This window comes from Stegodyphus dumicola, chromosome X2, assembly GCF_044657685.1.
Source record: "Stegodyphus dumicola isolate Sdum_Otavi_A_Nest chromosome X2, ASM4465768v1".
Classification (NCBI taxonomy): domain Eukaryota; kingdom Metazoa; phylum Arthropoda; class Arachnida; order Araneae; family Eresidae; genus Stegodyphus; species Stegodyphus dumicola.
The window spans coordinates 165,550,731-165,564,666 of record NC_140781.1 but is presented as its reverse complement, the minus strand read 5'-3'; the positions used below and the strand labels follow the sequence as shown (position 1 = coordinate 165,564,666).

Here is a 13,936-nt window from a genome sequence, read left to right as displayed (position 1 = left end):
TGAAATATGAACTGGTTTCTCCTAAACGGACATATTATATAGACAGACATTTCTGCGCAGCTAATTGCTTGCTTTGGATCAGCGAACCTCTGCTGCCATAGATTCGAAGACTGATCAAAAATTAGCAATGAAGTTTTTCTGTGTTGTAGAAATTCATCTTGATTGTTTCAAAGAAATTGTGACTGGAAATAAAACATGGTGCTTTCATTATGATTAAGACGAAACGGCAATCACCTGCTTGGGTTGGAGAAGGATCGACACGACTAGAGAAATTTCATTTCCATCAAACTCGGGTAAAGACCACTTTAGTGACAAGTTTTTTGTTGGGAAGTTCTACAAACGAATCAAGTAGCTGCATGAATGTGCCGTTGTTTTACAGACTTGCAAAGCTTGTATAGTGTAGGTTAATTCACGAGGAATATTCAGGGAGAGACGATGAACTCTACATTTTGGAAAGATATAATGGCCAGACTATTGAAGAGTATTCAGCGTATCACTGAAAAACCTCATAATGATTAAGGTTTCAATGGCACGATAATATGCCGTCACACAGTTTCATTCCCATTAAATAGTTCTAACAAATAATGTGCCACAAATTATCAGCCGCCCCCTTTATTCACTTTTAGATGCGCTGTCTATTAATATATAACTGATATAATCATAATTTAAACTGGACTGTATTTCATAGACATCAACACTTAACATATTTTAGTAATGCTTGTTTGCCTGCATGAGTAATTTACCTACTGAAAATTATAAATTCTTTCTATATTAACTTCTAGTTGCATAAATCAAAGAGATTAAATAAAGGAAAAAGATTTATTGGGTAAGAAATAGAATCATAATTTACATTAGAATAAGTTTCGCGGTCTAATATTGGAAAATCGAACATTGTATTTTTTCAGTTTTTTTTTTTTTTTCGTTATTCATACTACCTTCAATAGACACTTTCCTCTTTGATTGACATCGTATTCTTGTATAAGAGATAATGATAAAAATTAAACACACATTTATTAAATACCATGTAATTTACACGAATTTATAAAATCTGAAAGAAACTAAACTTATATCAGAAGCGTACTTATTTTATGCTGTGAACTAATATACGTGAAATGCGAAATTAAAAAAAAATCAGAATTTTACTGGCTGAATGCATAGAATCTGTAAGTTTCAATCAATGACGATATTAATTTCGGAAAAGAATTATTTCCTTGATAAGGAAACGGATGGAAATCAAAGATAAAGGGACATTTCAGGTAACTGAATGACTGCTAAAAGAATACAGAAAAGTGTGTCTGTGGCTTAGAGTAAAAGTTATTTAACAAAACAATAACATCATTTACAACCAAAATCGGCAGAATAAGTATTTTCATGACATTAAAAATTATTAAAAAAGTTTCACAACTTTTATAGTATATCAGCAGTAGCAACCTATTGATTTGGAAATGCGCTGAAACAAAATTCCTAATCATGAAGTGAAGATTTAAACGAAATTTAATAATTATACTTATTCTGTCATCGTTGAAAATATAAAACGCTTGAACAGCTTACCGTTGGAAGTGGTTTGATTCTTCACAGCTTTAATAAAAGTAAACAATAAAGCGCTTAAATGAATCAGATTAAACGGCGGGAAAGAGAAATATTATATCTGAGGATTTCCTAAATTGATTTATTTATCACTTTCAAGGGAAACAATTTACTGTTAAATAATGAATTCACCGTTTCGCATTCTTCTTAAGCGAAAAGTTCAGACTAATCAGCTGATTAAAACTCGGGATATCCCCTTCCCCTTAAACGGGGAATGCAAGTTCTGCGTCAGCCACAGATGCGCTGAAACACGGTGCATTAAATAATTGCAATTCGTTTAAGAAAAGTATGCTTTATGAATTATTATGGGGACTAATAGTTCAGGAATAACACATAATTACGTTACGTTAAAGCTTTACAAAATACAGCGAAATTTATTCTTACACAAAACATGAAGAGTTATCTGCTCTTGAACAGATCGTTGAAAAGCGTCGTTTTTAGCCTCGCACGTGAATCGACTTCCGTGATCTGTAGAAGAAAGTGGTAAGCTTAGCCGACTGCGTGTAGAAGATCCTCCATAAAAAGAGTCTGTTGTCTCGACTTGGTTCTGATCTTTGAGAAGAGTGTCGTCTTTCCACCAGAAGATAGAAGCCGCAGGATTACTGCTGCCAGACCAGCATTCCAGACGAACCTGTATTAAAAAAAATGCAAATACATTGCAAAGAAAATGAAACTGTATGAAAGAGCTTAAAAGCTTCTGTATAGTACAGTTTTCAAAGATAAGAGTTTATGAATCCTTTGCCTAACGAATACTTTATACTTTCACGGTTTGAGTATTATCTGTTAAATTAAAATGCTGATTTCTTTTACTACAATTAAATTTAATGCATTAGCATTTTTAATTATATGTACTTGGTTTAAATAGCGCTACTACTGCGATACTAATGTTCTTATTTCATATATTATAATATAATTTAATTGATTAATTAAAACTGCCCAGATAAATGCCCGTACGTTAACTCGTCTTCCAGATTTAAAACTGTTCACACAAAGGAAATTTTCGAAAAGAAGTAAATTAAAATTAAAAATACAAAGCATAATAAGAATAGCATTTGATAAATCTAGACAAAAATCATGTCATATTAGTATAAATAATTACAAAATAAGCCAACAAAAACATAATAAGTTAATGACAAAGTATTTCTCTATTAATAAATAACTGATTTGCATTCCTCTATTTCTAAATTTAAATTTAAAAAACAAAATTAAAAAGTGCTTAAGATTTACAGAATGCCCATTTCTGGCTAACATTTTTTATGAATAATGGCAGAATGAAAATTACGAACTTAACTTCTCCCTTGGAGTGTAGTATGATTATACTATTAAAAGAAGCCATTTTAAGCTAAAATCCTTCAACTAAATGTTTACTTATAGCAATTAAAAATGAACCATTCGGCTAACAAAACTGTAACTTTACTTGTTAATAAGTTCAAGGCTATTGGAGAAAGCAATTTGACAAAATTGCCGAATAAGTTTCGTATTAAAGATTACTGCTTATTGGTTTTAGAAAGAGGGAAATAATGTTATGTGTTTCAAAAGCACAGGGTTACCTGAGTGAAATTCTTGTGTCTATTACAAGGCAAATAAAACTACGTGGTAGTCACAAAAGAAAATGTTACAAAATGGCCGCGACAGTTAGTAAATTATAGGAATTATTGTATAAGAAGTAAATTATTTAAAATTATTTCTGGTGAAAAGTTAGAAATAGAAAAATAGAAAGACAGCAAATAATCTTCACGCTAAATTGGCTATTTTACTGCCTTTTGAAATTAAAATAGCCTGTTATTAAAAGAACAGCTGCCAGAAACTATGTACATACATAGAAATTAATATACAAATCTGCAATTTTAATTTACTCGCCCTGAATTATTCTCCTAGAAGGTTTCGAATACTGGGATCATTATTTATTAAATTAAAAATTAAATTTGTTAGTTAATTCCAGATTTTTGAAGGAAAAAATGAATAAATGTTTTGGAAATTTTATTTTTAATTAAGGTATCTGTGACTAGAATAATTTCTTCTGTTAAGTAAGAAATTTTTGTATAAATTGTTTTAGTTCTACATAATTGATTGCAAATGGTGTAACTTTTTTGAAAAGTTTAGATTGTCAGTTAATTAATTTTATAGTTCCAAATTTAAATTTCTTTCTCTTATCACAAAATTTAATTTTATAATAGGCAATTATATAATTAATAATGTGCAAATCAAAATATTCTATTTCTTTTTTACCCGTATTAGTTTTATTTAAGAGTAAGCAAGTTGAATAAATGTTGTAATTTTAGGAATATTCAAAATTGTTAGTTACAATTATGTACCAGAATGTATTTGGAAAAAATATTAATTGTGCACTATCTAGTGATTTCTGGCATTGAAATTCTTTAGAGAAGAAATAACTAATAATATTAATAAGGCTACAAATTTGGGTGGAGTAAATGGTACATACTGAAATACCGTTAATTTACTGAAATAGGGAATTTTTAAACTGAATGTAGTTACGAAAAATTGCACAATTAAGTAAATCCTTCCATTTATCTTCAGCTAAAGTTCTAAGTGCCTCAGGAAATATTTTTGGTAGCTGCTACAGACTGTCATAAAATTCTTTCAATTTCACACAGGAAAAAATTTTCAAAAATCATAGCAGTTCACTTCTTTAATCTCAAAATTTGCTAGTATTAAATAAAATTAGCACAGGACAAAAAGAAATAGAATATCTAGATTTCCACATACTTGATTATTATAAAATTAAACTTTATTATGGTAAGAGAAGGAAATTTAAATTTGAAGGTAAAAAATGAATTAAATAGCAGTCTAATATTTCCAGAACCGTTATAGGTAATACAATTTGCGATAGATATTAAATAGCATTAAAAATGTATGCAGGAAATTCTTATTTAAAAGAAAAATTAATTTTAATAAAAGATACCTTAATAAAAATCAAATTCCCTAAACGTTTTGTAAGGTTTATCCTAAGTCTTTAACAATTATCTTTAGTTAAAGCTACTTTCCTACCTCTCCTATTTTCAGCTCACAATTTCTCACCAGAATGAGATTTTAGAATCGGGGTTAATGCAAATGAGGAAGAGCAGTATTTAAGTCGAAGTTCCACTGCCTTCATTTGAGAGCCAGCGATTCTGAGAGCCGCGTTTGTGTTATGGCTACACTCTCTCTAAGCTATTACTACGCTCGGCGATATTTCAGGCCCTTTATAGCTTCGCCAATTTAGTTGATATATAGGAGCTATGTAGAATTTTGATAGCTTCGGCTATATCTTTTAGTTAAGCTTTATTTTTTAGTACTCTTGAGTTTAAGCCTAAGGCTTTTCTGTAAGCTCTAAGAAAGGAGCCGACTATGAAATTCTTATTTTGAGAAATAAAGGGTAATTAACTCTTCTTGAGTTTACGTCTCGATTTCCCAACTAAAGCGATTATTCGCTTACCAGTTCACGAAGTTCCTACACACTTAGCTGTTATATTAAGGTTGGAACCCCACAGTTTATTAAAATTTTCCTTAAAAAAAGCTGGCGTTAACTATCATATTTAATCTTTAATCTTATTACATAATGATTGCACTGTTCGAAAACTTATAGGAGAACAATCTACGACGAATAAATTAAGAAGTGAGATTTAAACATTTCATAATTAAATAATTCCTTTGTTAAATTTTTGCATATAGTTTCTGGCAACTATTCTTTTGATAACAGGGCATTTTAATTTCAAAAGGCAATTTATTATGAAGATTATTTAATGTTGTCTTCTTGTTTTTTGATTTCCTTCTTTCAGTCAAAAATAGTTAAAAAATAATTTACTTCCAGTACTAAATGTCGCTGCCATTTTGTACCATATTCTTTTGTGACCATTACAAGGTTTTATTATTCGTCATATAATAATAGATGCTGGAATTTCAGTAAGGCAAGCCTATGTTTTGAAGCTAATAATATTATTTCTTTGTTTCTAAGACCAATCAGAAGTATTAATTAGTACGAAATTTAATCGCCAAGTTTGTCAGCCTGCTTTCTTCAACAACCTTACTCACCTCGTGAACTGGTAAGCGACTTACAAACAAGTAGAGTTTATAGTTTTTGTTGAGTAAATTGTGTTTTATTAAATATTTACAAGCAAACACTTATGATATTTAGCCAAAAATGGTTGCTTTTAATAGCACAAGAATAAAATACTGTAAGGAAAAAGTTCAGTTCCTAATTTTTACGCCGCCATGATTCATAAAAAATCTTAACCAGATATGGGCATATTGTAAGTTCATTTTTTAAATATATATTTAGGAAAAGAAGAATACTATAGTAATTTTTTATGTTATTTTTTGGCTTATTTTTCTAATAATGTATAAAAACATAACGTGAGTTTTATCTAGATTTTGAAATAATAATATATAAAATTATATATAAATTTATTAATTTTAAATAAAATTATATATAAGAATTTTAAATAAATAATCTCTCATATAGTCTAAAAAGAAAAACCTCTAATCAGTAGTTCCTAATTATTGAAAGATCTAATGAAGAAAGTTAAATATGACCTGACGAAGTCAGCCTGTTTCAATGAATCATCAATAATAATAATTGTTATTATTTATTTTAATTTAATTCAATCGATCTAAATATATTAACATACTGAACCTTCCTTATTTTTAATAAATTTTACACGACAATTTCAATTAAAATTTAACAGTATTATATTTCTTTTCATATTTTCCCCTTTAAAATAAAAGATTATTTTTTACATGATTGTTTTTCATTTTTGAAAACGCGAATTTTATTTTTGCCCTTTTCCATTTTGCTTCACATTTTTTTTTTAATATTTTATATTTTCTCATACGCAAATGTGATTTTTTCGTAATTTTTTGTCTTTACGAAACTGAATATTTTCTTTTTAAAATTTTTAACGTTTTCCTAATTTTTTTTTTTTAATTTCATGCTAAACATTTTTTTTTTTTGCTTCTAATACTTTTCAATTATACGTTTTTAATTCGTTTATAAAAATTTTCCAAATTGTGTTTAAGTAATTTAAAAAAAATATTTAGGAAAATTTCAAGAACAATAACATTTCGACATGTATGTTATATAACAAAATTGCTTTTTAAATTTATTCTTTTTTAAATACGCAAGAAAGTTAGCCAAGTTTCCGTCGTCTCGTTACCGAAGTGCACATAACAGAGTCTATATCATGTCGGGGGAAATGGATACAGGACGTCCCTTACAGTTGCATTTCCGTAACAATATGTGAGAACATCGGCTAACAACCATGCATACATAAAAAAATAAGTATGAATTAAAAAAATAAATCTATTACATCTCACATGTATAAAAATGCTAGTGGTATGGTATTTTCTTTAAAAAATTAACAAAAAGTATTTAATTTGAATGTTGGAAAATTTATATAAGAGAATTGAAAAGGTATTAGGGATAAATATTAGAAGCAAGAAATTAATTGAGTATGATTTTTTAAAGAAAACTTAGGAAAAGTGTAAAAATAAAATTCAGGTTTGTACAGACAAAAAATTCAAAACTAAGATCTACGAAACAGAACCCAATTCGTTTACGCGGAAGGTAAGAAATATTAAAAGCAAAACTGTTAAACAGGATAAAAATTTTTTAAAAAAAGGTTTTGAAAATAAAATTTGCATTTTTAAGAACGAACTTTTTTACATTTTTTCAGAAAAATATCATTATCATAATGATGAAATCAGAGAAATGAAAACAAAACTCAGCGTCATAAATCATAATATCATAATCAGAAAAATATCGTATTATCATAACATCTTTTGATCACATGGATAGGCGTACTCGTCATCTACTTGTTACAGCCTAAATTGTGTTAAAAATCAGGCTTTCAGGCGGTGTCATGCTGGAACTGTAGCACCGTCTGGCCTGGAATTCTCATTTTCTCACTGATACAATAAATACAGGAATGCAAATTTAAACTATGACAATTGTTGAAAAATTCATATTTTATTTGATCCTAATATCTATACTGAAAAATGAAAATCGTCAGTACATTTCTATGGCAACAGAACTGGTCTAGAACAGCAAAACATCCACTAAAAATCCAACATCCATAGAAGTGCACCAATTTTCCTTTTTAATGAAACTTATCAAAAATAACATTAATTTTTCCGAATTATTTTATTTTTCAGATAATTGCATAACATACAAAACATGGATATGCTACTCGACAGATTGTTTAAAGATTTTTATGTGATACTTAGATGTTGAAGTTAAGCACATAATTCAAGATCAAATTTTGCATCAATCAATATATTTCGTATTATAAGAATTTTTTCGGATCATTTAATTGGGGAAATGAATGGAAACAAAGTGAAAAATCACAGATCAAAAGAAACTCTTATGCACATAAGTCAAACCTCAATTAAATCAATTTATGTTTCGCTTTAATGTGACTTGCTTAAAGGCAATCGAAGCATTCAAATTGTTGCCAGTAAGGGCAATAAATGTAAATAAAACTCAGAGTCATACATCAAATTTAAATCTTATCGGCATAGAACGAGTTGTAATTGAGGCAATTTTCTGCTTTTATGTAATTTTAAGGAAGTTCAAATATTTAAATCTCTAAATTGTTAAATTCACGACAAAGGAGAGTAAATGCATTTAGCAATTATTCATTTAGAAAAAAAAATATTGATGTTATAAGAAAAAAATATTGATGTTATAGGAAAAAACTAAAATGTGAACCATACGAATAAAAATATATAAACCAATTTATTCCTTCCTTTTAAGAGTCAAACTGCGCTAATTTTTGTAACAAAAACACGCAATCAGAGAAAATCTTCAAAAATATTAACAGCTGCAGTGGAGTCAAAATATCAATAAAAAAAGAAAGAAATTCTTTTTAAAGTATCATTTCGAGTTAAATCACACATAACCACTCACAAATGTTTCTCCAAATTATGTAATTCAAGAAACCCTGAAAGTAATTATTGCCCTTTCCTTTAACCCCCCTTTTTTCTGCTAAACTGTTTCGAATCAATACAATTATTTGAATCAAAGGCGAAAAGTAAAATGAGATTTAGAAGATGTGTGAAGCTTTTCAACCGCTAAGAAAAGAAAAGAAAGAAAAAGATAGTTATGGCTTTATTTTTAAAGTTTATGAAATGTTCTTTTATTTTGAAATTTAGCTCACTAATGGTTTAAATACTGAGCATTTCTGAGTTTATTTAATAAAGTTTCTATGGATCGAAAGCTATTTCGCAGTTTCTTTTTGGACTCGAGCAAATATTTATATTGTTAAAAATTTCTATTCATTAATAACTTCATTATGCATATGAAAACCATGATGCTTACAAAACTTATTTATGCACAAAAGATCAGCGTTACTAGAATTTTTTCAATCTAATCTGAGTAATGAGATTAGTCATCACCGAGTGCTTCACACCATTTTTAATACTTAATCTTTAACGGTCCACAACATACAATATTTTTTTTAATGTAATTAGCACCTCTGGAAAAAATTAAATGTGTTCTCGAATAGCAAAGAAAGTATGGACTGCTTAAATTTTTGTAGTATTTTTGTGAAAAAAATGTCACTTTGTATATTTTTTACCAAACTGGTAAAAAATTTACCAAATTATCGGTTTGTAGATGGTGTGCTAATTAAGATATTTCAGCCAAAGGATAAAAGAATAAATTTCAAAAACTTACAAAAATATGAAGTGTATCTAGTAAATTCAATTTATTCCTTTGCCTGATTTATTTAATATTAAACGTGTTTAATAAAGAAATTTTAGAGATCTGAGATACTGTCTGATAGTGAAACCTGGAAATGTAGGTATTTAATTACGGACAAAATGTGTAAAAACTTTGCCAAAATTTTTAAAAAGGTATAAAATTTGAGTATATAGAGTACTTTAAGCTTATAAGAATATTGTGCAATTGCTTCTCAAAGAATAATTAAATGCAATTTGATATGGTGAAAATGGTATATTTTAATATTAAATAAGATTTGATAAGATGTAAGCTGCATATTTTAATATTAACTAGTATATAATATGGTGCGAATGGCATATTTTAATATTAAATAACGTAACTTTAAACAGCTTTATTAAATTGATATTTTTTACTATGAATAACCTCTCCACGTATTTACTTTGTAATCAGGAAACTATGAAAACGAATTCAGTTAAATTTTATCTCTAGAGTTCATGGAAAATTAAGTTAATCTCGCGTGAGTCAGTTTTGTTTCTTGAAAGTTCATACTAGAAAAGATTTCATTTAAAACTTAAGATTGCAAGCTACAAACAAATTGGATGTGACCATATTCACTTCCAGAAACTATAATGAATGATCCCAAATGTAAAATATCTTCTGTCTATACTGTAGATCTTTAGATTTATTTAATGGGATTTATATTATTTAATTATTAATTAGGTAATAAATAATTACTTAATGAAGGACTTAACAGATTTGCTTAATTATTATTCTAGAATTTAAAAAAATTATTTCTGAAAGTAAATTTCTTTATGAAGTTTCTGATATGTGAAATGTTTCTTATTTATCACTTAAGAACTATAAATGTTTCGTTTTGCATTTTTGTCTTTTAACAACAATAAGTATTTCATATTGTTTTATACTAGTCTATCAATGCCAGAAATGTCTAATTAATTTTGTTAAATATATAAAATTTCTATATATTATATTTATGCTCCTCTGTAAAGAAAATTATCTTATCATTGAAGAGAAAACGAATATTTCTTCAGCTTACATTCACATAAGTTTAAATATATTAAAAAATTCTTAGTTGAAGATAAATTTAAACATAAATTTATAAACTGTTATTTGGCCCTTTACGCACATGTACAAAGTTGAAGTCTGAAAGATAACGGAAGAGAGATGGTTCATATTGAATGAAAGGTACAAATTGCGAACGTCTACAGATTCTAGAAATAACTATTGCAAGGGGTTAAAAGATTGGAGTCGATGGCTGCCGTTCAGCAAATGACATGCGAAAGTAATTCACCGTAATTCTTGCGAAGCTTTAGATTTGAAGATTTGGCTGACCAGACTCCTCTTTGAGTATCTTTAGTTTGTTGAAAAGTTCAGCCTTATGTGGAGAAGTTTTATTGTCCGTTAACAGGAGGCCCACCAGCGGCCGAGCGGTAAAGTCGCTGAACACTGGTAGTTCGGTCCGAGGTTCGAATCCCGCGAACGGGCTGGCTGCATGGGTGTTTTCGTGGTTTTCCCCATGTGTAACGTGTATACGAGCCAGTTTCCCTTAGAAAGTCCTCCACGAAAGGCATCCCTCCTCTTAGGCAGATAGCCCTTGTGTGCTTTGCCATAATTAAATACACCAACACCAACACCGTTAACAGGAACAAAATTTACAAAAATGACTGACACAAGGAATTAGATCCTCGTCCCTGTCACTAGCGCATTCAAATTATCTCTCTGAAATATGTATATGGATGCATACTTATTTAACATTATTACCGTCCACATAAGTAAACCATTACTTCCAAACGGATCTTGGTTCCTTTAATTTAATGGTGATACCGTGTTCTGGCAGTAACAAAGTAAACTAACAAACTGTATAACCTTGGAAGTTAAATTTCAGTTCAGCAGTAAAGAGAATAAGAGCCTCATAATGTATACTTCACCAATGACGTTGTCTGTAATGGTTCATCTATTCCAGTGTTTCTTAACCTGTGGTTCATGGACCCCTTGGGGGTCCATGGGTCATATTTTGGAGGTCCGTCGACTGCTCCTAATTTTTAAAATGTTTGCATCAATATTTAAAAAAAAAAAAACTTTTTTTGTCACGGGCAATCTCTGTAAGCCGTCTGTCTGCCATTTCCCAATAATAGAGACCTCCACAATACGAGGAAAAGAACATTCGCAAACCATATAAAATTTGAAATTTTTAGAAACACAAAGTAGCCTTTGAATTTTACTTTACTTGGAAATAAAGTTGCGTTAAAATCAGTTCCGCAAAGTTCTTGCAAATTTTTAAAACAAAATATTTGTTTTACTTTTTCATAAGTTGTAATTAAAGTATTTTTTTAAAGTGTTTTTTTGTGTCTTAATGTTTCATTTGATTATTTGATTTCTTTTGGTTGCCCAAAATGTCCAAAAAAAAGGAAATATGATGAAAATTATGTAAAATATGGGTTCTGCTTCACGAAGGAATCGGACGGTGTTGAAAAGCCACAATACTTTCTGTGTGGAAAAGTTTTAGCAAACGCCAGTATGAAACCGGCAAAATTGATAGAGCATCTCAAATCATCCTGAAAATGCATCTAAAGATCTAGAATTTTTTACAAAGCAGAAAGCCCAGTTTTCGAAATCTGGAACATTAACCAAACTTGGATTTGGTATTTCACAAAAACCTTTGGTTGAGGCATCTTTCAGAGTTGCATATCGTATTGCCAAAAGTAAGAAACCGCATACTATTGGAGAGACATTAATTAAGTCATGTGCGCTGGAAATGGTTGAATTAGTTTGTGGACTGGAACAGAGGAAAAAACTTGAGGCTATACCATTGTCCAAGGATGTGATACATTCAAGAATAGTTAAAATTTCTTGCAATATCTTGAAACAGATCATCGATGAATTCAAAGCATCGCCATTTCCCTTTAGTATGCAACTGGATGAAACTACAGACATCTCGAATTGTAGTCAACTTCTTGTTTCTGTTCGTTACGTGTCTGCTGATACTATCAAAGAAGAATTCTTATTTTGTGAGCCTCTTTTGCAAACTACAAAGGCAATTGATGTTTTAGCGATTTTAAATGTTTTTTTTTTCCAAACACGACTTAGACTGGAAACAAAAACTTCATTCACTTTGTACGGATGGAGCACCTGCGATGCTTGGCAATAAATCTGCTTTTGCCCATTTGGTAAAAAAAGAGGCTCCTAATGTTATTGTTACACATTGTTTTTTACATAGACATGCACTGGCTACAAAAACTCTTCCAACCAGCTTAAAAGAAGTATTGCCAATAGTTATTAAAACTGTGAATTTTATTAGAAGTAGAGCTCTTAATCATCGTCTTTTTAAAACACTGTGTTAAGAAATGAACGCAGAACATGAGGTACTTCTGAACGCTGGAATTGCGCTGGCTGTCACGAGGGCAGGTTTACAAACGAATTTTCACGTTGAAGACAGAAGTATCACTTTTTTTAGAAGAAAAAGATAACTCACTCTTCGAATATTTCAAGAAAAAAGATTTTATATGTAAATTGGCTTACCTGGCAGACATTTTTAACCACATGAACGATATATGTCTTTCAATTCAAGGGCCTGATACAACAATTATGGATGCCACTGAGAAACTACAGGCATTTTTATTGAAAATGTCACTTTGGAAAATTAGAATTCAAAATGGGATATATGCAAACTTTCAAATGTTGGACGAAGTGCTTTTTGAAAATGGATCTCGGAAAGATAGTTTGTTATTGAATAACTTGAAAAATGAAATCTGTGAACACCTGGAAGTACTTCAAGTTTCATTTGAAAAATATTTCAATTCGGAAGGAATAAATATAAAAGATGAGTTGTGGATTCGTAATCCTTTTCTTTGTGATATTGGCTGTATCGATGACATGAACCTTGCCAAAGATGAGCTAATTGATTTGAAAACAAAGTCCTTGTTATAAATGGATTTCGATTCTAAAACTCTTGGAGAGTTTTGGTCTTCTTTAAGAGAAGCCTACCCATTGCTTGTAAAACGAGCTATGGCAGCCATTATTCCGTTTGCTACAGTATATCTTTCCGAAGCGGGATTTTCTACACCTGTCACAATAAAAACAAAACATCGAAATAGACATGATGTCGAACATGATATGCGCGTTGCTTTGTCGAAAACCATCATTCAATTCAATCTGTTAATCAAGGAAAAGCAGCAACAGCCATCACATTAAAAATTTTAATTTCTTCAAATTTTTTATACTATTGAAATAAAAATATTAAAATAATTAAATAATAAAACAGAATATATTTTGTAATAAATGATGTTTAAGTAATTTTTTTTCACAGAGGGGTCCGTGACATATTTAAAAATTTTAAAGTGGTTCATTGTGCCAAGAAGGTTAAGAAACACTGATCTATTCTGTACGGTGAGCAGAAATAAGAAGCAAACCATGTCATTTTAGTGATAATTAATTCTAACGATGGTTTATATTTTTTTATTTAAGCTTTTAATTGGAAGAACTTGTTTCTAACTATCCATAACAAAAAGTAACATCTCCGTATCAAGAACATGTCACAATATCTAACATCTTCGTTACAAGGATATGGCAGAACCAAGACTTCAAAAGAGCTCTTGTGTCCAGCCAAATACGTGTGGAGGAGCACTATCTTGCATCCATATAATGCCATTAATG

At 29.7% G+C, this 13,936-nt stretch overlaps 1 protein-coding gene across 3 annotated transcripts in view; it reads right to left on the bottom strand.

The window, feature by feature from the left end:
• The window catches only part of LOC118186316 (adhesion molecule nephrin-like), a 1,043,604-nt gene that overhangs the window by 209,501 nt on the left and 820,167 nt on the right, over positions 1-13,936 (bottom strand). For all 3 annotated transcript variants that reach the window (XM_085809008.1, XM_085809009.1, XM_085809010.1), the window contains exon 13: positions 1,972-2,218. In XM_085809008.1, coding sequence (XP_085665134.1) covers positions 1,972-2,218 — 247 coding nt within the window. The remainder of the gene's footprint in view (positions 1-1,971; positions 2,219-13,936) is intronic.